At 42.2% G+C, this 27,394-nt stretch overlaps 1 protein-coding gene across 1 annotated transcript in view; it reads right to left on the reverse strand.

The window, feature by feature from the left end:
* ptprsa (protein tyrosine phosphatase receptor type Sa) overlaps positions 1-27,394 on the reverse strand; it is a 173,701-nt gene that overhangs the window by 8,322 nt on the left and 137,985 nt on the right. Inside the window, 10 exon segments of the mRNA XM_051077337.1 lie at positions 4,147-4,272; positions 4,415-4,541; positions 4,864-5,042; positions 9,016-9,301; positions 10,278-10,432; positions 12,427-12,546; positions 14,674-14,849; positions 17,673-17,796; positions 20,757-20,854; positions 24,926-24,973. Coding sequence (XP_050933294.1) covers positions 4,147-4,272; positions 4,415-4,541; positions 4,864-5,042; positions 9,016-9,301; positions 10,278-10,432; positions 12,427-12,546; positions 14,674-14,849; positions 17,673-17,796; positions 20,757-20,854; positions 24,926-24,973 — 1,439 coding nt within the window.

The raw sequence follows: 27,394 nt of genomic DNA on the forward strand, positions 1-27,394 counted from the left end.
CCAATCAACACTCATAATGAACATAATGAAAATGAAGCAACACAGATATCCTACCAATTGTTCTTTTTTAAACTAGTTAAACTTTATCTGCTGGTGCTTTTTCTGCACAGTGGCAATACTACAGATACACAGCTGAATAAATGTACAATAGCACACACACGTCACCAGAGGGTCAGCGTGTCCTTTTCTCCCCACCCCAATCCTTTACCTCCATCCCAATTGTCTCTATTTTCTCCCCTGTCTTTTTTGTGTGTATATGTGTGTGGCATGAGTAGGTCCTAGTTAAAGCTAATCAATAGTGTATCTGCCGTGACAAGCGTCTTCTCCCAGACACCATGTTGAATAGGATAATCCTGCAATGCGATCGATAGAGCGACCTGATGGATGAGCAGAGCGAGGGGGAGGTAGGAAGCGAGAACGGAGGACTATCTGAGCAGGAGGTGGGATTGGACGATGAAAATTAAAAAGAAAAAACCTGACACGCTGACATGCCTGCTATACAAAATACCAGTAACAATTCAATCTTGTATTGATTCTCATAATTTTGTTTTAGAGGTGAGCGTTTTAAGTGGTGAGATAACTGAACTTGTTTCCAATGCAAACAAAAATACATTTTTACACTCAGGCGGCATCACACTAGGACAAGTGAGGCGATCTGCTTTATTCTGAGAGAGCTGATTGTAAAGTCTGAGGAAGCACAGTCAATACTTTTGCCCTTGTAAAGAATGTTTGGTCAAGTTGTCTCAGAGAGAACAAATTTCTCAAGAAAGAGAACAGTGAGAAGCTCTTCTGCATTCTGAGACGGGCTGTCTGCTCGATGCCACGGGTAATTAAGATGAGCAGGTGTTCATTTCTCCAGTTGATTCACACTTCTCTGTACAACAGACTTTAGTTTAGACATGATGTGTCATTCTTACACCAGTTTCCTCCCATTTGTTCACACTGCACTGACACAATTCAATGAACACTCAGCTGGAGAGTAAACTGGGATCTTTTCTGTCCTTTTTGTTATCCAGCTGTTAGATGGTGCAGGATTATAGATTCTAAAATTGTGTTTAGAGTAATTTTGTCTGAATTGTGTTATGGAATCAATGTAATAAGCAAGAATGGGAACTTGCACTGCAAAACAGATATTTTCACCTCTGATGAATTGCCCACAAACAGAATTACACCGCTCTTACAGATTAATTTCTGTACTTGTTTGAGTGGCTTGATAATGATAAACAAACTGAATTTATGCACAGAGCCAGTAAATGGTAAACAGACATAAAGTTAACAAGCAATGTGTTAGTAACTGACAACACCTTTAGAATGGGTGCAAACTTTGTTTAACTGCAAGCAACTGGCCCTAATGCTAATTCTGGACAGGTTATAAAAACATAAGAAAGACCTATATACATTTATTGTGGCATTACATCCCTCTGATGAAAACACAGTCCAAAAAATCTGGATCATAGCAGTCTCCTGAATTAGATGCTTTGTCAGGTAACCATCAGACGAATGGAGGTGCTCCTCTATTCTAAAGAATTAATCATGCAACCGATGATTACAGAGTGCCCACACTGGCTGCTGGTTAAAAATAGCAAATATTTTTCTCTTGTTTCAAGGTATCATCCATCTAAGCTGACCCGTACACACTAGATCATAGGTGTTAAATAAACCGAATGTCTGTACTCCTTTAATTTGGGCGGTGACCATAAAAAAGGTGATCTTAAAACTCCTGAGAATGGACTTCCTAGAGCACTTTCTCCATCTGTTGCTCTATGTTGAAAATGACATCCATCATATTGAACAGAGTTAATAGTCAATGTGTTGATGTAAACAACTACCTCAGGGTCTGTATCTATCATGGATGTTGGTTGGGTTGACATGGTAGCTGTGCTACATTCTTATTCATTCATTCTAATTTTTGAGCTAACCATCCCCCTCCACTGCTAGCAGGCTAAATGCAGATGGTAAAATGCTGAATGTACAGTATATGCAGCTACTATATTTCGAAGGATACACATAATCTGTCTATTGAATCCTTGAGCTGTGAGTGTGAATTCCTGTTGTCCCGTGTGGCAGCATGCATAGTGTTGCTGTCTTATCTGTTGATATGTTTCTGCACTGCTGCTGCCAAGATGTATTCTTGTACTTTTATTGTACTTGACAAATACAGTGATTTGGATACTAATAAGTTAAGCTCCATATACCGACCGTCTTTGTGCAACATCTCATGTCTCTTTCCCTGTTTTATGACGCATTGCATGTTTTCTTTCTTTCGTTGCCTTTGTTTTTCATCTCAAAAACATTTTTGCCTCAGCAGGGGGATTAAAAATGAAAGAGGGGCAAAGACAACAACACAATGAACCAAGCATGCCAAAGAAAGAGTGGAGGGGAAAAAAAGAGGGAAATTTAACACACAACCTGAGGGCCCACGCGGCGTGTCAAATTGTGTGATTAAATACGTGACTGGCTCGCTAGATGTGAGTGTTGAGGCATGGAGTTTGTGCTATTACTGTGCAGAGGCATGCGACGCACATACAAGCACACACACACACACATACAGATGCACACACACACACACACAGTTGTTCACATACACAAACACATCAACATACATGTACATCTAATGTATTATGTGGGGTTAAACCCAGTTTACACACACTCTCACACATACACAATACGTAAAATGGGGTTAAAAACCCATAAATCATGCACAGCTACACATATAGTGCTTCTTAACAGTTTACACTGACCACATGTCAAGCACTCTCAGATACTGTATACTTTACTATCATCCTCCATTTCTCACTGTTTTGTTTCCTTAATAATCTTTGATTATCTGTCTAGTCCGCTTTAAAAATCATCACACCATGTGTGTTAGGGTGTTCAACAGGTGTTAAAACATACATACATACATGTTTGTTTAATGCATGTCTCTGTGTGTATTTATGATTATGTGTCCTTGTGTGTTATAGCCATAAAATATATAAATATACAAGGTGAGTGTGTGTGTATATGCATGCATGGGTGTGTATATTTGTGCTGAGAATAGCAATTCAGCATGGAGATAGGTACGTGGCAGAAAGTGAGCCTGTGTGTACATTTGTGTGGGGGTGTGTGTGTATGTGCGGTAGAGCCCTTCAAGAGAGGCATTTTGCACACTGCACAGGGTTATGTATTTTTAAAAAGTGTGTATATGTGTGTGTGTGTGTATGTGTGTGTGTTTGTGTATGTGTTGGGCGATGGCATACCAGCTTAAACAGCATGTCTGATTTCCACACAGTGGATGGTGTGCCCGTTTGTGTAGAAGTGTACGTGTGTGTGTGCATGCGGAGATATAATGTATTAATTTTTTTAATACCAACAGGATGTCTGCTAACTAGCTGCCACACTGCCTGGGAAATCGTTGGATATGTCAGCCTGTTTGGCAAAGAGAGGAGGCAGTTTTATTTCTGTGCTACAGTTCTGTTGCTGCTGCTTCAAACTGTCCGACCTAATTGGACCAAAAAAGAAATCCTGGGGTGTAGAGATAACCACAGTAGTGTTGAGTAGGTTATAAACAGTTCAGGGCAAGAAGAGTCACTTTGGTTCTGAACTCTCATTAATTTTTGAATGGAGCTACTCTCAACATTAAGTCGCCATGATATCTTGTTTTGAGTGGAAATCCATCTAATTACAGAGGAGAATCTCAAAGCTATGTTAGGAACTTCTGAGGAGAAAATAAAATATGATCTACTTGTGATGTTCCTGTGTTTATGTGACCTACTTTTCCTTAACCTGCTCAATCTCTCTACATTTCCTACACTACAGTGAAGGTTAGGGCACCGGTGCAATTGTGGAAATTACAGCATAATTTGGTACTGCCTTGCACTCTGGTCTTATGATGCTATTGACAAAGTGGTGTCTCTGTCTGTTGTATGAGTATTCATGAAAAGTATGATGACCCTGCATTGCTGTTGAATGTCAGTATAAAATAGAGAATCTATAAAAGGGCCCTTTGCTCTTTGAATCTGAGGGACTGATATCAAAAGCTGTACTGCTGTACTAGTCTACTTGGACTGCTGATGCTTAAGACTGCTCGTAACAATTAAAAACAAACTTGATTTTAGCTGTGTTGTGGAAAATAATTTAAGTCAAGAACCTCCAAGTATGTCTTACCCTGGCATCTGTGACCTTGAACTCTCGGAGGATGTACTGGGGCATGTTGTACTCAGCCATGGGATCCACAACAAAGTACTGATACCTGGCAGAGCGCTCTGCAGGCCAGTATTGGTGACACTTTTCCTGTTTGAACAGAACAAAAGATAAACCCCTGATATTAATATTTTAATAATATACTCTACTGATTACTCCCTATAGCCTTCCACACAAACCAAGAAACAACGCCAATGTAATAAGAGCTTATGCATGTGTGTTTGAGTCCTACCCGTCCCATCTCTCTCAGTTTGGTCAACATGACTACAATGGTAGAGTTGTTCTCCCAGAGCATTCTCCAGAAGTCTTCTGTAGTCTCTGCAAGAGGGCCCTGTGTGGCAATGTAGGCTTTCTGTTGCCTGTACGGTGAAACAATGTTAAAATCAGTTATGCTCGGCTTGTATAATAAATCAGTACCATTGATGCAAATGCACTGGTGCAAATTCTAAAAAGTTTTTGCTGATACTTGATACGTTCTTGAAGACTCAGTGTTTGCTCTTACTGAATAATACACATTACCTTAAGGATTGCAAGAAAGAAAAGGTAATGTGTTGAAATTTGTGTTAAAATTTAACCTCTCTGCTCAACTATTAGCTTTTACATTAAAAAAGATGTTTCCTGGCATGATTTCAGACATGCCTCATGCTGGCAAGTCTCCTTCCACCTCATCCCTCTCCCTACCTGTATCCATCAATGAAACTGGCATTGATGTAGTCAGATCCTTCCAGGCCTCTGATTGGCTGCAAGCAGACGCGTGTGGTCTCATAGGGCATGATGTTGACCAGCCGATTCTTGAACTTGTTGCAGGGGAGGTTGGCACTGATGAAGCGCGACGTATGGGCTTTGGAGTTGGCCAAACGCTGGAGGGGAAAGATAGAGGGAAAAAAAGGATGAAGGGAGGGAAGTTAGGCACAGAAAGAGTGTGAGGGGGAAAAAAAACATTTACATTAGAAAGTGAGAAATGAAAGGTATGGAGGAGGAGGAAGAAGATGACAAGATGACGAGAAAAGGTTACAGTGGTAAGGGGAAGAAGGAATGGATTGGCAAAAGCCACGGTAGTTACAAAGAGGAAAGAAGAGGCATGGAAAGAGAAGAGAGAGGAAGGAAGAGCAGGAGAGGATGATAAAAGGAGGAGAGATGGGGGAGGAAGGAGGGAGGGGAGGACAGGTGCGAGACAGATAAAGAGAGGAGAATATCAATGACAGAAAGTAATAAAGCGCACCCAATCTAATCTGATCTTTCACCCAGCTTTACCGATGATGGCACAACTTCAAAGGGACATTGTTTATCAGGAATATATTTATCAGGAAGCAACTCAAAAACTTTATCCCCTTTTGCAACTTGTGGGGTCCTGCGGGGTCAGATGCAATGATGGAAAATATGCCACACACCCAAACTAACAAGCCTCTGGACTGTACGAAACAGAAAACTCGCCTAAAAGTGGGTCACCAGCGCCTTTGATAATGGCAGTGTAGTATGTGTGCATAAAACACTGACTCACACAGGGATGTTCAGAAAGACAAACACACACACACACTACATAATGATCGAAATGAAAACCTGTACTGCTACATCATCATCGTCATGAGGACCTCAGTGGGAGTTTGTGGGTCAGCAAGTCTTATGATCGCCTCCTCTTGGCTTCAGTGTCTCAACAAAGAATTTGTGTGGCGTGTGAGTGTGTATGCTTGCTTGGTAACGTTTGCCTGCAAATGGAAGACACCCCAGTCATATTATTTAGGGCCCTTTCAGCCAGAGAAAAGCATGGTGCACTGAAGACACTAGCAGCATCATATCAGGTGAGAAAGGGAGATGAGCTCCAACTGACCCCACTGAAAAAAGGAGGGAATGCATATTTATTTCCCGAACTCCTCGTCTCTCACTGGTTGTCAAAATACGCAGTGTCTCTCCTTGCACCTCTGCACGAATACGTTTCCATTTTCCCCTGTTTTCCCCAATGAAGTGGTCTTTCTTTCCATCTAATTCCCCTATAGCACCAGCAACTCGTTGTTAGTGACTACTTGGAGTTCATCCAGCCCTTCTCCTCCATCTCCTCCCATCCCTTCATCCTTCGCTACTGTCCTCCCTTTGATCTGTGTCTCACAAAGGCACCTGGAAAGGCTTGAGGTGGCCTGGCAGCGCAAAAGAGGCCCTCAGCTACACCGAACAAACACCACGGAGGGTGCAGGGAACGGAGCCAGACCTGGCAACCTGTCATCCAACAGGGCAGTGAATCACCTAGGGTACCTCTGGTCATGGTTGCCAGTTCCTTCCCCTTTATAGTATAGTATATCTGCTCAGTTGGAAGATACACTGCATACATTAGGCATGTTACACCACAACGAGGATAATCATTTCTGGTGTTATAATCAGAAACAAGGGCTTACAGGAGGAGTTGCCAAGTGACCAAAAACAGAGGAACAAAGACTTGTTTATCTTTATCCTTCTTCCACTATAACCTTAATTAACAAACAAATAATAAATAATAGATATATCATCAAACAAAGATCCTTAACCAAGATTATATTTGATGTTTTACATCATTATTTATAGTTTCCCAGTAAGCATTATCTTTCTAGTACATTGTGTGCACCACATAATGCTTGATTGTATTATTCATGTTTATGATGCAGCAATGCTTTTAAAACTTCTTGTAAACTGTCACCATCATTTTGATCTAAAACTGAGGAGTGTTTTTGTCTTCTTGTTTGCATTTGGATCCCAATTAAAACTCTGCTGCTGCATACCAAATCATTCCTTTGCTATTTAATTTCCAATGGATCCCTGTAGCCCAGTGTTGTGTTTCGTGTCCTGCACATTTCTGAAGATTTTTGTGCACGTGGGTTATGTGAACAAATGTTTTCTGTGCATAAATCTTTCTCTGAGCATGCTTGTTATTCATGCACACATGCTAGAAAGCGCTAGTCTGACAACTTTGCGACAAGTCCCTCTTCTTGGTTCCATCTCCCCACTGAACTCCCGTGAATCCAACCAGTCACAGCTCAAGTACTGTGCGACGCCACTTCCCACCTGAGAATGACAATGCCCTCCCACCGTCCCCATAGTGCAGCGTTCTGTCGGATCACTTCCTTAGTGCCAACTTAGCATACAGTCGTCCCTTTGTTCATTAGCCAAATGTTCCTCCCTCTACTTGCCCTGCCATCCACCTCTATTTGTCATCATCAAGTATTAATTACTTAGCTCCCCCACCCCTCTTTACACACACCTCTCCTCTCTTTCCTGACTGTAGTGTGGACGTTATTAATCCCTGTTCGACTCCTGACGCCAGCTCAGCATTATCCCTGTTACAGATGGCGCTGGAGATTCCATCACCATTGTGCCCCAGTGAGTAGAAAAAAAGAAAAAGGTCGAACACACCAGCACTATTATTGTTTCTTGGCAGGGGGGCGTGTTGATGAATGGCAACGGGAAGATGACGGATGATTTGAGAGTGAGCATGTGTGCGATTCAAGGTCAGCAGATAGTGGAGCGCTGAAGCTGACGTGAGTCTATAACTTGATGATTCTTGAGATCTTTAATGTTGATCTATGTAAACACTGTGTCTGGCTGTCTGTCCTCACTTGCTGCTGCTTTGTCATGAATTTCTTTTTTAAAAAAAAAAAAAAATCACACTCTCTCTCTTGCTCAAACCGAAATTCAAATCCGTGCTGCTTTTAGCCAGAAATCCTTTGTCTTGAGCCTGCTAGATTAAACCCAGTTTCTTTGCTTAAGCATATTATTCCAAATCCTCGAAAATGAACGTTGTGGCCAAACAGTGGAGGGCTTCAACATTACCATTTTCTGGCTTCGGAAAAAATACAATAATAATTCAAACTGTGTATATCTAAGTGATTAAATTACTGAAGTGAAGCTTGAAAATAAAGGAGATTTGCTTTCTGGTCCATCTGAGATCCTATTACTTGGACAGCATTTATAAACTGACAAATAGCTGCCATGTAAATAAGGCAGGTTTAATCTATACTCTACTTACCTGAGGCTAAAAGGTATTACATCTTCAAGAGAGGTGTCTTTATCTCAAATGCTGAACTCTTTCAGCTTACTATGTTAGACACTGTGTTCAATCAGTGTTTCCATTATGTCTTTATGAGCAACAAGCTGAAAGAGACTTTCAACCTGTCTCTTGCCTAATGCCAAATTCAGTTTGTCTGAGGTGTAAGGATTTTCTGTAAACTGCATCCTCACTCGACTGAAACGTTATTAACCCAAGCAGCTACCGTAATCATCCACATTGTGTCTTCCACAGTCTCCTTTGTTTCTCACCAGACCTTGTTGGTCAAGAACTACCACTGCTACTGTATATTTTTTGTTTACGAAATGTGTGATCATAAATCAAAAAGCAATTATTGCGACCCACAATTAAGTGCAAAGCAAATAATGATGAAGAAAAAAAAATATGAAAGGCAAAGAAATTGGATTTGTATCTCAAAGTAACTTCTGGGTGGATAAAGCTGGCGGCGAGCCTTATTTAAAAGGCTTAGAGTTGCTTAAGACAAGGTGACAGAGCTCTAAGAACTTTGTGTTTATGTCTTCATTATTTAGTAATGATGAAGTGTAATAGGTGAAAAGTTAATACAGAAACTGAGCTAACGTGTTATTTCTGACGTGTTATTCATGTTGTTTGTAACTATCTTGGCTTCAGGTCAGTTCAGTCTGCCAGGTGAGTTTTTGAGCTATTGTTTGGTGCCTGTATTTGTCAGAACACAAAATGAGGTGACATATGAAAAACTGCAGGATTTAACTCTGTTCAAACCCCTGTCATGTAAGTTACAATAACACACCAGATTATTAAGAAATTTGCTCCATTTCCTGTACCTTGAACTCTAGCTCCATGCCGGTGACGTGCTCGCCGCTCTCCACCTGGGCCAGCTTCTGGATGTAGGAGTAGAGGCTCCTGGCAGCCACCTCGGTGTTGCCACAGGCCACCGCCTCCAGCAGTGCATCGTGAATGAAGCTGTACTGGTCCTCCGTCTGCACCATGTAGTTCCGCTGTGACCGCATGAGCGTCACGTGGCCATAAATGTCGACCGTCTTCTCGTGCTTGATGCGCTCGAGCATGGCGTCAATGACGATAAAGCAGCCTGTCCGGCCCACACCCGCACTATAGGGGGATTGAAAGGAACAACGGAAAAGAGAGAGAGAGGTTGAAGGTGTTAAGAGGTTTGTTGAATAGAAATTAATTTCTCCCTGCTCTGCTCTTATTTCTAGGGTGTTATCCTCTCGTGGTGCTGTGCCTATGAATATTTGTTTCCCCAATGCTAAGTGCTTAATACTTTGTGTTGCTGAAATTTAATTGTAGTTTTCTGTTGTTCTCACTGCTAAAATATTAAAACATGAGGTGATTATGTGCGTCCGGTTAATGCTTGCGGATTTGTTGTGGCATTACACTTTAAATAATTGAGCAGGAGAGCAAGACAGAGAGACAGAGTGATAGCTAGAGAGGGAATACAAAAACAACTAAGAATGACAGATTGAGCAACAAGAGGATGGTGATGGAGACTGAGCAAAGCAAGCTGTCAAATTTCAGTTTTATTGTGTAGCGCTTTGGACTCACTGAAGTCTTCTTAGCGTGACAAAAAGGAAGGTTTCAATTTGAATAAGCCATTTGAGAAATATTGCTTGTAAAAGGAGGAAGGGCTAAGGAGCAAAAAGGGAGAAGCTGGAAAGATGGGAAGGGATTACTGTGAGGCTTTTCACAAAGAGAGAAAAAAAAGAGACAGAGGTGGAGAGAATGAAAACGGGGAAAAAGAGAGTGCCTTAAAGAGAACGATGATGTGACCAATGGAGAAAAGAAAAGATGGAGGTCTGGTAACAAAGAGAGCGTGTATTTGTATAATGTGTGTTACGTAATGTATAATAGCAGATACATAGGGAGGAGCTCTGCCATTTTGTTTGCTCATGAATATACACACATGCTCAGGGAGCTGGGCATGAGGCAAAAATGAAACAGGAATACCACTTCCATGTGTAGGATTAGAGTATGAAACCGTCCCACTGGGACACAGATATTGCAGTTACATAAAAGTGGGCACTTTGGGTATTTTGACCGACACTAACAAAATAACATTACTAATGACCTGCAGTGGGCGATGATGGGTCCAGCATCAGGCGGGTTGCAGGTCTTCACCCTGCGGAGGAAGGCCAGGAAGGGGGTCGGGTACTCTGGTACACCGTGGTCAGGCCACGCTGTGAACTGGAACTGACGAACCTCCCGCTTCTCACTAGAGCCATTCTGGAAAAAGGGAAAAAAAAAGACAAAAAACAGAGAGAGGTTGGTTGGATTTGGTGGTGGTGGTGTGTAGAAGTTTAACCACTTGCCTTCAACCTACATAATCTATTGAAATACATTTGCCACCAATTACAGCTACGTTCACAGGAGGGTGAGTGTTCCTTTGGGAAGCACAGTCACACATATACAGCTGATCAGACGGCACTCAACGTGATATAATAAGTATGATAATTTCTATACCGGACAGTACAGGTGCTTATATCTTTGTGTTCTTATGTTAGTGCTGTTCAGAACATCTACAGATACACCCACATTACACAGCTGCCTGTCAGCTCCGATCTCAAACTCAACTCTCAGCGCATCAAAGACACAAGCAGGGATCCAGAGGAAGGATAAGAAGAAAGGAAAAAAATCTCCCTTGCATATTTCTGTCCTCCTCTGCTCTCAGAAGATCCTCTAATGGAGGTACTGTTTGCATTTCAATGCAGTACTTCTGCTTCCCTGATAGAGGGACTTTTTTTCCTTGCTGAATAAATGAATAAATGAGTGTGGTAATTAAAAGCAAACTGACCTAGTTCTTATTTCCCTTGTTTGTTTTTTGGGGTTTTTTTTTTTTTTTTTTTTTTTTTTGGACATTCCCTGTTTCTGTGGCTGCATGGATGTGATTGGTTCTTGGCTGCTAGTTTTCTTTAAATTTCTTTCTTTTTTTTGGTAAAGGATTTATCAGTAGACACAATTCTGTATCCCTGCAGGACACACATACATATGGATAGTTATCATGGTGCTGCTTTATAGATGCACTGTGTGTGTATGCGTCTATGTCTACTGCCAGCTTCTGCTACCTTATACTTCACACAAATCCAACAAAATATTTTTTCTCAGAGATATAAAGTGAAAACAGCTCAGTGAGAAATCACAGCAATGACTGCAGTTATAAGGAGGAGGCAGGGGAAAGATAGCAAAAGAATCATATCGCTGAGTTTGATGGAGGCTGAGAGCGGCAGAATGTAAATGGCTCTGAATGTCAACCAGCCAGCGTTAAAGCACCACGGCTGCTGATATCTTGGTATCTTCACTGTCACTGGTTTGCTCTGGTGTTCATTGTTCTGCTGACACGCCGGCTAAAAAGTCAGCAGTGACTTAAACGTGGCGCTATCGGGTTAAGAGGAAAATTCTGGAAATGTCTAATTCTTCCCATGGCTGGTTTTCTGCTATGTGCGCTAAGAGCTCATATAACAACTTGTGTTCTTCAAATGCACTCCAATGTGCCTGCTGGCATGTGTGTATCTGTGTGTGACATCATATTTATGGATATGTGTTAAGGTATGTAAATGCATGTATTTGGGTTGTATGTGTACAGCTGTGACTTTATGTGTACATGTGAGCTTGCATGTGCAAATGCCACCTCTTTAGAATGTTTTCATCTGTTTTGAGACTCAGTATATATCTGACTGTGTGTTCAGTGTTGACTTTGTGTGTGTGTGTCTGTGTGTGCACGCAGAGGCATGAGAGCAGTCTGCCAATTATGTATATTGAGTTTCTCTTCTGCTCACTTTACCTAAGTGCTCCAATTTGGCAGACGCACATAATCAGATGATCTATTGAGGAGAGAGGGAGAGCTGAACAAGGTGAGAGGGACGGACATTGAAGGACATTGGGATGAAGGGTTGTACTTGTAGATATCTTTACATAGAATGGAAAATAAAGGTTATGGTTTATGCCATAATTTTTGTTGCTTATGTAAACTTTGTGTGTCTGTGTTTTTATAAGCAGTGTCTGGGCACACACTGAAGAAGGATATTGTTGTTCAGTGTTATCCAACTTTATAATAAATACAATAGGCTGTATTTTTTGCTTAGATATGCTTGAGCACTGTCCATTTTAGAGTTTTCTGTATGTCCTTCCTGGTGTGTTACAGTATTATTTGAGAAAGGAGCAGATGTAGACAGCATTGGTGTGCGAGAGAGAACAAGAGTGACAGAGAAAGATCGTCCTACCTTGTGCAATGAGAAAGTGCGGACACAGAAAGTGGCCAGTTCTATGGTGTCCAGCAGGGTCACCTGGGTCATACCGTAGGTTTCTGTGCCACGACTGGGCCAGTACTGGTCACACTTAATCTGGGGCCGAGGAATTGAGAGAAAGAGGGACAGACAAACAGACACATGAAGACACAGAGGTATTAGCTGCAATACATCACATTTTATTAAAAGGTGTCTGTACTAATGAACACGATCATGCACATCAACAGAGGAGAACAGAAAATTTCAAATCACGCACCGCTCATGAAGCAAACCCTCCTGAGGATTAAAACACCAGGTGGTGTTGACAGAAACAACAGGGTAGCTTCTCTCTATTTTGCATCTGAGAAACACCACATCAACCTTACACAAATCCTGCCTGCATCCTCCCCTAAATCAGAAATGTTTACCAGTAATGCAAAAACATCAGAGCACAGGGCTGAATTTAGAATTTAAAGAACTTAATCACTTCACAATCATTTCTCAATTCAGTATCTGTCAAAATAAAAGCTTAATATACTGTTACCATTTCAGATCCTCACACAAAGAACCTCCTATTTGTCTAAAGAAGTTTTTGGTGAGAGTTTTTGGCTGCTTCTTGTACAGCGGCTTTACAGTATATCTGAAAAATACAACACCAGCTTCCCCAAGCCCACCCCTGTCAGCCCACTTAATAAAGATTCATTCAATATGGGGCGTGATGCGCTGGCAGACATCTGATGAGATGTGACAGCCAGTGAGGGAGAGGCGCCGCTCTCCAGCTTTCTCTTCCATTTCCTGCTCAAGCTGACACTCAAGTTCCACCGCCCGCTAATCCTGATCACGTTTGACAGGAGTGGAACGCGCATGTCAGGATGCAAGATAGGTAAACAACTGAGAAGGGACAGAGGGAAGGAAAATGAGTGGGTGACACCTGGGGTGAGTGAGCCTGATGTTGACACAGGTCTGAGCTGACAGGATGAAACATTGCAGTTGGCTTTTTGACATTTAAGTCCACTCCTTGATAGCAAAGCATATTATCACATTGATTTTATTTATTTCTTTTGTGATACTTGTATTTTCAACTCAGAATTCAGAGAAATGGGTCATGCGACAGGGACTTTGTTTACATAACAACTCGCTATCACTATGGGCAAATGAGACTAATATCAAACACTTCAGAGACTTCCTTACTTACCTTACACTTCAGAGACCTCCAGTGTGCTTTCTACTAATGCTATCCTAGTAAAAGGTGCCATTATTTCTACAACATTTTTTGTTTTTCTTCTGATAGTTTGTGGTTGTAAAGTGCTGCTGTTGCCTTCCTTCTCTGAAACCTTCTCTGTTCCTTTCTAGAATTAACTGGCCAACAAATGTGAAGTGTGAAAATCACTGGCATGATTCAAAAAGGTTGGTCAGTTTTTAACTGTGGAAAGAGATCTTTTCCTTTTGAAGGACACCATGGTGAGCCCCCTCCAAAGAACACTTTTCCAGCACACTTGTGGCTACCTTCCATGGATGTGAATGTATAAAAAGAAGACAAAAAACAAACAAAAGTGGAGTAATGTAATCACGCCCTGGCATCTTATTCCTCTGTACTGAAAGTCAGTCATTGTTCTCTCCAGTTCTCTCCCACTTTTCCCCTCTAACTTCCACTATTAACAGATGGCTGTGGGAGGCAGTGGTCACAGGTACTGCAAAAACTCCATGGCACTCTGGTTGCTTAAAATTTCATTTTAGTTTCCTGCACTGTGCAGTCTGAGAGCTAAAACTCACTAAGCTCTTGGCGCTGTAGGGAACATGCAACAGCTTGTAGTTTCCACTGCAAATAAGGAGAGAAAACATAGCCAAGTCCGTGGAGATGCTCCCAGTGGATACATGGTCTAACTTATCAGATGTGCACAGGTAGGCTGTCTTTGAGTTAACTGTTTTTATCACCTTCCCCTGCTGCGTTCACCGCCCCACTCAAACTTCCACACTTCCAGTGAAAGCAATCCATCTCAAGAAAATGAAGTCTGATTACCTATCAATGACGTTCAGGTGTATAATTGGGAAATCAACGCAAAGCTGTGCCATTTTCAGCAGCTAGTTCTTGTGCTTGGTCTTGTGAACCAGTGATGTGATTTTGAGATTTAGTTTAAAAAAAAAAAAAAACATTTTAAAGTGGTTTGTGAGGTCACTGGAGGGAAGCTTTAAAAAGAAACCAGAAACCCAGCATTACTCCAAAAATCGGTAGAGCGGACTTACCCGTGACTTCTCCTCCAGCCTGGTCATCATAACCACAGTGGCTGCTCTCTGTTCCCACACCATCCTCCAGAAGTCCCCAAACGTCTCCGGTAAAGGACCCTGGGTGGCGATGTAGGCGTTCTGCTTCCTGTATCCATCAATGTAGTTGGCATTGATATAGTCGCTACCTGTGATGCCTAGATACAGACCACAGGAAAAAGAGATGAAAGTGGCACATTTTTAATCCTGCCTTAATTCACTTTTTCATTATACTACTTGACTTGTTATTTTCATCCTTTAGTTTTGTGCCATCTGCCTCAATAATTTCTACTTTTTACACACACTGACCCTGTTTCCCAATCAATGAAGGTGTAAAGATTCTAGACTGGAGAAGAAAACAAGACAATTACTTATGTAATGAGTCCTCACACCTCTTCTTGTTGAAACAAGTGAAAACTGGCTGAGATCAGTTAAAAATTTGGAACTTTCCAGAGACAAATGGCACTGTCTTAAGAAACACAAGATCATGTCAGCTTTTGGGACTTAAAATATTACAGGTATTATTCCTTGGAAAAAAGGAGACATAATACAAGATTAAATAAGATGTTAAAACAGTTTCACAGCCTTTCTCCCACTCTGCTACTGTAGAGCTGAAAGAAACCTCAGTTGTTGTTCCATTTAAATGGATTCAAATGCAGCTGCTACCTCACTGTCACAACTTCCTGTACTGCTCTTTTATCATTTTATTTTTTTGCACATCTGGTGGTTCTGCATTGGTTTCTGGAGATATGGCTTAGCCTCCATCTGATTTACCACCACCACAGCTGGAATGTGCTGGAAGATGGAGGATAGCAAGGAGTATATCAGCCATTCACAGCTGGGAGGCAGATCCAGCCACCCATCCCTCTCGGCCCATCACCCATGCTCTGTTACACACCAGTTCCACTAAACCTAGCCGTGAGGAACCCCTCTGCATCGCTGCATAGATGGCAATGTCTTAATGCCAAGGATGTATATAACACTGGTAGGCTCTGTCGCAAAATCCTGCATCCAGTGACTGCATGCAACTATCAAAGTACTCTGTGGCGTCCTTTAATGTGTCTGCAGCAGTACCAGAACACTTCAAAGCTAAAATACGTAGTTCACTGTGAGGCTTCATCAGGACTGCTCATAATACCAAGTGTGAAACAAGTCTCTAGTCTCAGCATGTGCAGTACAAAACTGTCATCAAGCTCTGATCTGAGGGAATCAGGATGTTGTGGTGGCGTAGACTGTCCTGCATCCTAAAAAAATCAAGGTTTCTTCAAGCTTGGTGCAGAGTCACTACAGGCTCAGTAACTTTGAAGTTATTCTAGGGAAAAGATTTAAGCCAAAGAGATAATCTTGCGATTAGAGTATGTCTAACATGGCGTCTGACAGTGATAAGACAGAACATCGCCAGTCTTCATTTAACCAACTTCTACGATCCCCGTCAGCTGAAAAGAGACTCCGGTGTGGTGGCATCTGTGTTGGAGAGTCACGTCTCTTTGACTGACGTCTCCTCACTCAGGCGACAAACAATGAAACACTCGACTGGGCTAATTTAAGAGAGGAGACGCAGTGAGGACAACAACCAGGGTGGAGAGGAAGAATGAGATAGAGAAAGGAGGGAAGAAAGAGTGAGTGAGAAAGAGAGGAAGACAGAGAAAGAGCGGCAGAGAGAGAAAGAGAGGAGAGAGTATAAGGAAAAATAGAGAAGAAAGAAAAAAGAATGAAAATTAAGAAGAAAAAAGGAGAGGCAAATGTCATTAAAACGGGTACCACGTCGCACAATCCGATTGTGGTGCCTTGGCTTTAGTCATAGCTAAGTGAACAGAGAATGGCGGCGTGCATGAATTGTTCTACTGCTGCGACTAATGGCAAAATCACTGCAGTGTAAAATAGAAATTTCAGACTTGATTAATTTATGTATTTATGGACGAGGCATTTTTTCCCTAGGATAATTTTGTTATGCATGTTGTCGCACCCTCAAATTGGCCTGACTATTGCGAGATGTTGAAATTCTAGTCGGAGCAGTTAGCTCGCACAAAAGGAAAGAGCTGAGGAGTTTGGCACAAACTGAAGGAGTCGGGAGCTCTTCTGGTGATGCAACGCCAGAACAATGTCGGCGGTGAACGGGTGACTACCTCTGACAATGTCCCATGAGATTTAGGAGTCAGAGGAAGAGTTTCTCTGGCTCCAAGAATTCTCAGCACTGTGTCTGTGGACAGTTAGAGGGAAGTCATGAGAGAGGGGGGCAGATCTGATGAGACAAATAGGACAGGTGAAAACGCCGGTTAAATTCCCGGGCCGCTCTAGAGTGTGAGATTTGACTGGGCCCTGTAAAAGATGAGCTGAAACAAGTCCTCGCCTCACTCCCAAAAATAATATGATTCCATAAACGGCTTAGCTGCTCAGGTCTGAGTTGAGCTGAAACAAGTCCTCCGTTTAGCCTCCAACGAAATTCAGTTTTGTTCTATAAAATCACTGCTCGCTGGGAATCAAAACGGGCTGAACTGAATCTGAACTTCACATACTATGAATTATCTTCTCTTTATTCTGTTTGGCTTCATCTTACTCTGTTGACTGAAGATCATAATTGTGTAATCCAGCCTGGTGGTTCATTTCTTTAATTTCTTTCTTGCTATCCTCCATTCTTTCCTGGTTAATGACCAATTCAGCTACAACACTGTAATCTAGTCCAGTCCAGTCTGTACATGTTATATTTCTGATCTATGCTATTCTATTCCCGAGTGCAATAAAATACAGCATCCTACTGTATTGACTGTATTCAACACATTCTGGTTTGCACTGCTCTGTACTGTTCTAGTTTGGTCTTCACTGTCTAGTCCCATCTGGATCGTGTATGTCTGCTCAGTACAAATTCCTAATTACTTAAATTAACTCTGTAATTACGAGGATTTCCCTAATGATCCCACAAAGAGCTGAGCTCATCTCTGAGGGTGGTGAAGGCGCAGAGTGTGAGGATGGGTGAGCCTTACCCTCGATGGGAGCCAGGATGACTCGCGAGTGGTCGTAGGCGATGACGTTGGCGTAACGATTTTTGGGCTTGTTCACCTCCAGGTTGGAGTGTTCCCAGGTGAACTGCTGGCCTGGATCGATAGACTGCACAGACAGGCAAAACACGCACACACAAAGAAGAAATCAGGAGAGCTGTAAGAGGAGCTGAGCAATAACAATGCAAAGGGAATGTTATCATAGACAGAGGGGAAGGAGGGGGAGAGGGAGAGATTGAGAGGGTGATTTCCCCAAAGGAAAAAGTACATGGTATCATGAAAATCTGCTTGCAGACTGGCTTAAATACTCAGAGCAGTTGCATACAGTACTTTGTCAAGATCATTAATGTGGCAGGTACATAATGACAAATAACAATATTGATGAAGGCTGCAGCTCTACCCCTTGAGGGGAGGGTGTGGAGCGAGGCCCGACACTCGGGCGAAAGACAAATTCATCCGCCTCTTTAAAATACAAGAACTCCGGACAAATATTATGTCCCCTTGTCAGGATAATTAAGTATTCCATTACGATTCATTGCTTACAGGCATCTGGCAGTCTGTTGGTGTGGGGATGGAGGATTGAGGGATATTTGCAGTTACCATGTAGGGTGGGGTGAGGGGGTGGCTGGGGAGAGAGACTGAAGCTGAATGAAGTCCAGCAGGAAACGTGATCTAACAATTTGCATGTAATCGTTACGGCAATCAGAGGTTCCCTCTGTCTTAGCCTCTCTCCATCTTTGTTTTTCCTTCCTCTCTGCCCTCTCTTTTCTCTATCCCTCTCTCCTTGTCCCCATTTTCCTTATCTGCATCTCTTCATCTTCAAAGTCCTCCACTTTTTTGTCCATACTTCTTTGTGTCTTTATCGCCTTCTCCATCTCCCATCTTCTCTCTGATGTTTGCAGTCCCTCTATGCGGCACTCACCCACCTAACTATCCTGCTATTTTCCATTTCTTTCTAGATTACCTTAAGCTTGAGTATGTGTGTGTGTGCACATAAGATTGAGGTCATTTCCTAGAAACATCCTTCAGTTCAAAAACTGAAAACCACATCAAATGATTTCAAAACTAATTGAATAATAATTGCTTCCATTCTTCCTGCAACAACTAGAATCCCTCTTCCTCCTCCTCATGATCCATGATGACATGTTTGAAGATGAATGACAGTTCCTGTCTAGGGGATAGTGTCTCAGGACATAACTGGCTGACAGTAGACAGTCAACAAACTCTACAGCTCCTGTATCGTCAAGTAGGAACTCTAGCTGCCTTTTCGTTGCCGTCTGTATGTCAGATTATCTCCTCTTCATCTCCGCTCTCCAGCTGTGGCGCTCCGTGCTCTCTCTCCCCTCGCTGAATCCTCATCATTAACCAAGCCTCCCCACCTCATCTCTCTCCTCTCTCGTCTCTTCTCTCTCCCCCTCTCTTCCTTCCATTTTTCCTCCTCCCTCACATCCCGCCTGGCTAAAAACCAATCAGTCAAAGCCCCGTAGAGCTGTGCTTGGCAAGCTGGGGCGCCCGGACGAGCAGCCATTCATCAAGAAAATAACAAAATTAAAATTACACTTCTCTATTTAATTTGGTCATTTATTTTTCCTGGGGGGTGGCTGTGCGCAGGGGCAGGGGGGGACAGAGAGAGAGAAGGAGAGAGAGAGAGAGCGAAAAAAACATAAGAAGAGAAGAGCGGCTGGTGTAACGCTCTCTCAAAGCCAAGTAATTAGAAGTTGTAGTTGTAACAAAGCGTCAACTCTGGCATTATGTCTCTCGTCTCTCCCTCCCCTCGCCGAATGGAAGACGTTTGTCCATTTGGTACACAGCCCGGATGTGGATTTATGAATAATAGATACCCAAGAAATACTGGATTGCAGGCATGATGACGGCAATCTTTGCTGGTGTACCCGCTTCCTACCTTAGCCTGGCGTGCAGCGAGGCGACAGGCGCGGTGATTTAGGGATGGCGAGGAGGGGATATTGCTTGTATGCAAACGAGAGCTGATTCAGCGCTCCTGATTTCTAATCAACTCTGGTGTCATTTATAACCGCCACGGACTCAGAGCTCAGACAGCTCAGATAGCCTTTCTACACACACACACACACACACACACAGAGACATACTGTGTTAAAGCCTGACTGCCAGTGTGCATTTCTCCCAAAAACACATTAAGTGGAGTTCTGCTTAAAACACCAGACTATATCTCAATTGTAGAGGAAAGTTCAACGCTGTGTGTGAACATTCATTAATTTATCCCCTCACTCTTGTGTAATATTCTGTATATTTTGTATGGCTCTTGTTTTTCTTTCACTTGATTTCACTTGTCCCTTGTAATTCTATTTTAATTTATATTTTATGTTGGTTGGTGTGCTGCTGCTATAACAAAGCAATTTCCTGTCAAGGATCAATAAAGTACTATTCTATTCTATTCTAAGTGGAGTTCGGCTTAAAACACCAGACTATATCTCTGTTGTAGAGGAAAGTTCAACATTGTGTGTGAAGGACTTTCAAAACATTCATTAATTTATCCCCTCACAGAGTAATTTATTAAATTTCATAAGTACTGTTATTTCTGTACTTTAAATTAGGTGTAATTTTTCAAGTATATTTAATTAACACCAATTTATGTGTTTCTATTTTTCACTGATGTCACAAAGGGACATATTCAACTTCTTTTTTTATCCATGTTTCCTGACAGTAGAGCTGGATGCATTACAGTAGAATGATTCTTTTATTTAGCAAAGAATCTGAGGAAATTGCATTTGGGAGTTCAGGAGTTGCAACAACCTGCAGAGAGAAATTTATATCATTGAAAATGACAATTGTCTTGCTTTGCCATATTGAGGCTGCGATTATATCTGGGGAAATAAGCAGCTGAGCACAATTGATATTTTGTAATTGCAGAAGCACCATCAGCTACAATATTGTCAAAAAGCAAGGGGAAAAAAGACTTAAAGGGAGAGAAACAGTCATTTCCCTGGTGATAGAGAGGGACCCTTTGTGTCCCCTTGCAATGAAAACACAATCAGACAGAAATCAATACTCAGAAGAAACTTTGAGCTTTGAACCTTTGGCCGCACTCACCTCATATTCCTGTGAGAGCTTGAGGTTGTCGTTGGCCTTGAGAAGCTCCGTGTGTTCAGCCAGCTCTGATATAGGGATGGGGGGATGATTCATCATACCTGCTCGCCAAAAAATGGAGAGGAAAAATTCCACACAGGGGAAGAGAGGAAAGAAAGTTCATTGGTGCTGTAGACAGGACACAAATTCACGACTTAAAAATCATACAACACACCATTTATGAGTGAGAATTTCTTGCTTACATGACAATGGACGTTGGGTTTTAGTGGTGAGGAAGCTTGTGCAGGACATGGCGAATATCACACACAGCAAAAAGTACTGACCGGTGATGTTATAGGCACTTGTTTGGACCAGGCCAGAGCTCAAAAAATGGCTAAAATTGTCAAGCAAGGCTGATTTAACCAAAGCAGCTAGTAGCATACACCCACAGACCAAATTGTATTCCCACAATGGTCATGATGTTGACAGATTGATGGGCCAGTAGCACCAATAGCTGCTGAGTATTGCCAGAAAAACCCAAACCAATTATGGCTCAAACATTCAGAGGCATCAATAATTTTTTAGTAGCCTGGGAAATTAGTTAAATATGACACGAGATGAAAAATGTAAGGTTCTGATGGTGAAATCAGAGACAAGAAACACGACAGGCCTTTTTATGCTTTGAATCAATGGGATGCTTATGTTGACAAAAATCCCTTGTACTCCTCACTGAAGATAATCAAAAGCAACATTTCCTTTTAGCACAACTGCTATCCACAAAGAGGAATAAAATTCAATACTGGATCTAGGAAAAGCTTTGCAATGGAAATTAGTCTTTAAAGATGGTGTTACTTAAAGGGGATCTAACAAATTCAAGTCAGCTTAGTTATTTGTTGTTACCTTTAAAAGAATACTATATATTGTTATTTTTAACATCTAAACTTTATTACTTTTAGCACTGATTAGACCAATCAAAAAGAGAGATGAAAGAAAAGTATGAAACAGTCTTTCAATCTGGATCAGACCCAAGATATCCCACAGGCCTGCTTGTACCGTATCCTTAATCTATAATGCTCTTGTTGTGCTGTGTTTTTAGCATAGTGACCAATTTTGACTGTTGCCTCTATAAAAAGGTGCTTATTCTAAAATGGAGCCCTGACCTGGGGGCTCTTGTGAAGGGAGGTGGGAGGGGGATAAGGAGGTTTAGGAAGTGTGAGTGATGCTGAGTGACACAGTGAGCTGCTCCATTCCAGCCAGCCAGTGCAAAGCAAGCAAGCTGCTGTTTCCACCCTTTCCTGGTTCCCTCAAACCAGCGAACACTGGCTCTAAGATGAACACTGCTTACCTTCCAAAATCACACAAAAAAGAAGCATTCTCAGTCGCATGTCCAATACGTTCTCTCCTAAATCCTTCTGCCATTTATACAGAGGAATTCACAGAAAGAACTAGCTTTTCAGTTGGGCGAGAAAACTGTGAGATTTTTTCTTTTTTGCTAGCTCCAATACCCACTGGATATTGTGTTGCTGCTGCTACAATATTATCAGCACTGCTGTGCACTCCAGTCACTAATCCATTTAGGAGCATAATGCTGAGGCCATGTAATGGAATATGGAGCAGCCATAGATTGTGGCTCTGTCCCTGCATGTGGCCTGGCAATACTTAATGCTTTCATATTTTTAGTAAGAAGCCTTTTTTCCTGCTGAGTGACGAGGTCAAAGGTCGACAAAATGTTGACATCTCCTAACAAAAAAGTTACCCGGGCTTAATTGGGTGTGCAAATCGACATAATCACATTAACCATCCTTAATATTCCTTTTTTGACAATACTTAATATCCTCCCCCAGTGTCAAGGGGGTCACCCATGTTTTGGTTGCTTTTGTTGCGCTTAAGAGGGGGAGCCCAACTCTCTGTGCTGACAGTCTTCATTAGTAATGGTAATTTATTTTACTCTGAGAGAACGATGTGGCTGGCGTCAATTACATGAAGATTAACAAAGATTACAATGCATATATGAGACAGATGGAGATGACAGTGGATGGCGTGACATTCTCTGGAAAATGAATGGACACACTGCATTAACAGACAACTTGACAAAGGAGTTGGGCAAAAAACACCCATGCCCTTCTTAATGGATCATTCAAATGATGTTTACGGACTTAATAGTGCTCTTCTATTTTCTAAAGCTTGCGCTGAATTCCTCTTTTAATTCAGTAACTTAATAAACTCAAACAAAACCTTGCAAAGTAACAAGAGAACTCAAATTATATTAATGTATTTGGACAAAACAGTGTGTTGATTCATAGTTAAGTTTCTCAATGAGCTAACAAAGCATGCAGATTGCGGTGGCACCACTTGAGGATGAGACAGAGTTATTAATCACTTCTGGTATGGGAATTCATTGAGATGAGCATCAAGAAAAAAAGAGGAAATGCTGCAAATTAGATTTGGTTGCCAGTTTCCTCGCCTGAAATTGAAAGGGAAAAGGTATCAGAAGCTATGAGCAAAATACCTAAATGCGTATGCAAATGAGGGGCCCTCACTTCTCCTTGAGAGAATAAGAGCGGGTTGTTTGAGGGGAGATCAAAGAATGTTTGTGTTGGGTTTTCGTGTGCGTGTGTGTATGGTTGTGTAGTTTACTCTGTGTGAGTGTCTACGTGTGTTTGTGAGAGTGTGAGCATTACAGACGTACTCAAACTCCATCAGTTCCTTTCAGTTTGTGCTGCCCACATTACTGTCTGCATGTATAAGTGCCTGCTATGGTTAGAGAGATATATCAGGCCAAAGTGTTTATATATACATCCAAATAAACCATGATGCAAAGCCAGTGGGATGGGTTGAAGGTTATATATACCAGTGTTTGTTCAGCCCCTCAGAATTTAGCACGTTTTGGGAAACTTATCTGTGTACCTTTTCAACCTCACCCATTTGTTTTGTTCTTACGACAAATGAGTTGATCGTGCCTGATTTGTTCACATATTCATTTTGTCATTTATGCAATTGAAACTGTGCTGCACGTTGCAGTGTTTAAAAGATTTACTTTCAAATCTAGACTTTGCACTGACCTGTGGTCTATGAAAGTCACTCAAGGATAAATGGTTGTTATTCCCTACCCCCACTCCACAGCTCGCATGTCTCTCTTCAACACAACACTGCACGTTGCAGTGTTTATCCAAGAAAAGATTTACTTTCAAAACTAGGCTTTGGCGTGACCTGTAATCTAGCAAAGTCACTCAAGGACAAACTGTTGTTATTCCCCGCCCCCATTCCGAAGCTCGCATCCTTCCCTTCGACACAGCCCCACCCCCCCACCCCCCGTCACCCACAGATTTTTTCTATCCACATACAGACTCTTCCATTTTTTCTTCTCGCTGCAATCAACAGCGTGATCAATGAACACAGAAAAACAAACTAGTGTCTAATTACACATTTCCAATCTCCCAATCCGCAGTCGATACGCCTGAGAAATATAATGATTCTTTCTGATAAGCCAAAGCAGTCGCTCTTCAAAAGCGTATTTATGATGTTGTGAATTTCCATATAAAAGGGAAGAAGTCTGTCTGTGGGTAAGCAAAGAAAATAAAGCAGGGGAAGGGGGGGAGAAAAAGGGGGAGAGGAAAACCAGAAAGTCTAGGTTTTTCTCTCGGATGATCCTTTTGCAGTGAGTGGGGGTGGGAGGTGGTGATCAAATGTCGAGCCATTGTTTGCCACCGCTTTAATTAATTCTGCTCGTTATCTCTGAGCACAGAAAAGACCCCGTTAGATCAGAATGGAAATGGAGCAGTGGTGGTGGAAGGAGGAGGAGAAAGGAGAGGGGAGAACAACAACGAGGATGTGAGGAAGGGGAGGGAGAGGGATAACAGAGATTGTACCCCTGTGATTAAAAAAAAAACACCTTTCAACCATCTCTTCATCAGCAGAAGTGATCACAGGTTATTTATGCATGGTGGATTAATGCATAGCCAACAGCCCAAGTGAATATCGTGACTGACATCCAATTAAAGAAAAGGAACAAAAAAAACAGCTCAGTATACCAATTGAAACCAACATCAGATTAATTAGAGCTGAAATTTTGCTGCATCATGTGAAAAAACAAACAAATGCAAATTATGTATTTGTAAATGGAGGCAAGCGGTGCTGGGGAAAAAAAAGATAAAGATAGCTGGAACGCAAATGCTAAAAGCGTAGAGACTAACTTTCATAGTCAAAATCTGCTTCACTCTGAGGACTGCTCAGACCAGAATCTGTAAAGAACAGCAAACATAAAGGGAAAATGGTTTGAAAAGGCTTTAATGCAACAGAGAAGGCTATGTAGAAGGAAAACATAAAAATTTGCAAAATGATAAAAGACCATGAAATAGAACACAAAGGCAATACCACATTTTACCATGAGTAGACTCAGGCCCTTCTCAGCTGGCCTGAATGACAGATTTGAGCCCAGACTGCCACACAGACATGGAAAAGTAGGGCAAGCATTTTCAGGTCACACCACTACCAAATCCCAATCTGTGCAACTGTCCTCCTCTGCGTGTACTGGTTAGCAATGGGTGTCCGCTGCCCCTGCTGAGGAACCCCCTCCACCAAGCCCCATATCAACGCTCATAGAGATCAGGATAAGAAATGGATTTGCTATCTCTAAGCTTTCATAAACACCAGTCTGAAGGGCCCATTGACAGGAATGAGAAAGAGAGAGGAAAAACCAGCTTATGTTTCTTGGTGAAAACCAACTCTAAAAGGTTCCTTTGTGCACGACTTGCTGCTGAGGCATTGGGAGTGAAAGGTGTGGAAAAGTGTCCGCATTCTTGGCTGACAGCTGTGGAGCCAGAGCTGATGGGAGTCAGAGGTATAAGGAGTGTGGTGATGGTTCAAAGTCTTATCTGGTCCAGAGGAGAGAAAGTCCTCTGAGGCTGCAGCCAGCCGATGTTTCTGTCCGGATAGACGCGGGTCTCCTCAACTGTTCAAGCAGAAAGGAGCCATCTGTGATGATGTTAACTGGACACATGGCTAAGGAGATGCACTTTGATGGGATGCTGGCCACCTGCCCATCAACTGAAGGGAAATAAATTTTGCCGGGGCTGAAAGTAGAAATCTGATCAGCAGGGTTGCTTGGTGATCACATCACACAAAGATCCATAGAAAACAGATATTTCTTTTGCCGGAATTAGAAGTGAGAAGTGGAAGGAAAATGATATAGGACTTGTGGGTAAAATGAAAAAGAAACTTTCTGCTCTTTTCCTCAAAAATCTGGTCCCAAAAACGCAGAGGACTTCCTCTGTAACATAGCAAAAGGCAAGTAGATCATCATTCCAAATTGGAAGCCAAAATAAGGCTTTTTTTTTTTTCTTGAAAGAAAAACAAACTAACAAGATTAGGATGTGTGCCAGCCTTAAAACATCGCAAAGCCCAATTCTGCAAAATAAAAGTTGCTAAACTGAGTTTTGGTGGGTTTAGCTCTCAGTGATGTCTTCGCCAGGGGACGTGGCGCCCAATGAAGACATCGAACATCCCCCTCACCCTAATTGATTTGTGACAATGACTAATTAAACCTAGCAGAGGGGGGTGCTGCGATCCACTGTCTCCACACGTCATTCATCGCGGCAGGAGGGATGTACAGGCATGTCTGATTGTGTTTACGTGCAAGCGTGAGCCGTGTGTTTCGACAGACCCCAGTTTCGTGAGGAGGAGGGCACGGTTGTTGCAGTTGCTGCTGTAATCTGGAGAAACAAGTAGGCTGCCGGTGCTGATGTGAGCGATTGGCTGGCGTACGTGAGTTGCGCAAGTGTGTGACGCTGTCTGTGAGAAAAAACATTTGATTTTATGCGAGCCTAAATGTGGAAGATGCGTCTTCTGACAGAATTATGGGGGTGTGAAGTGCCGTATGCGACGCTATATTGGATGGGGGAGATAAAGAGAAACAGACACGGAGACAGCATAAATAGAAAATATATCAGAGATATGTTGAGGAGTAAACCCAGTGAAACTCAGTTCACCTGTCTTTTAATTTGCAGTGGGAGGGTTTTTTTTTCTATTTTTGCCAGAACATTAATGATATGAATTACTTGGCACAGTAGGGAATGTCAAACTGATGATGTGAAGAGATATATATATATATATATGGCTGGTGGTAATCCTCGTGATGATCACCAACTGTTCTAGTTTGCTGGCTTTATACACACTGGAAAAAAATGACTGAGAGAAACAGGAAGGGGTGGGGGTTGGGGGGTGGGGCTTGGTTGGAGATAGACAGTAGATATCCACTGAGTCGTGCTGCTTCATTACTTTGGCCCCATTTGCCAATTAAACCCCAGGCACCAATGAAGATAATGACAAAACGAGCCACTCTGCGCCCCAAGGAGTTATGGGATGTCACTGTGAGGCTGCCACATGACCTACAGGCTTTACAGCACAAATGCACAAGCACACACACACACAATGTACACACTCTTGAACGCATTAACCATGCTTAGTTTATAGGAAGCCTAATCAAAAATATATTTTTCTGTTCCCCAGCACTAGGGGTCACTGAGCACACTTTGCCGATGTGGCATATGCTCGGCTGGATTGGAGGGGACTTGGATAAGTGCACTGGGAGTATGCTCATTTGAACAATGGTCGCTATTAGCTGATGGGGATGTTCACAAATGCTCACCGGCCCACTTAATTGG

This window comes from Lates calcarifer, linkage group LG17 (genome assembly GCF_001640805.2).
Source record: "Lates calcarifer isolate ASB-BC8 linkage group LG17, TLL_Latcal_v3, whole genome shotgun sequence".
Lineage (NCBI taxonomy): Eukaryota > Metazoa > Chordata > Actinopteri > Centropomidae > Lates > Lates calcarifer.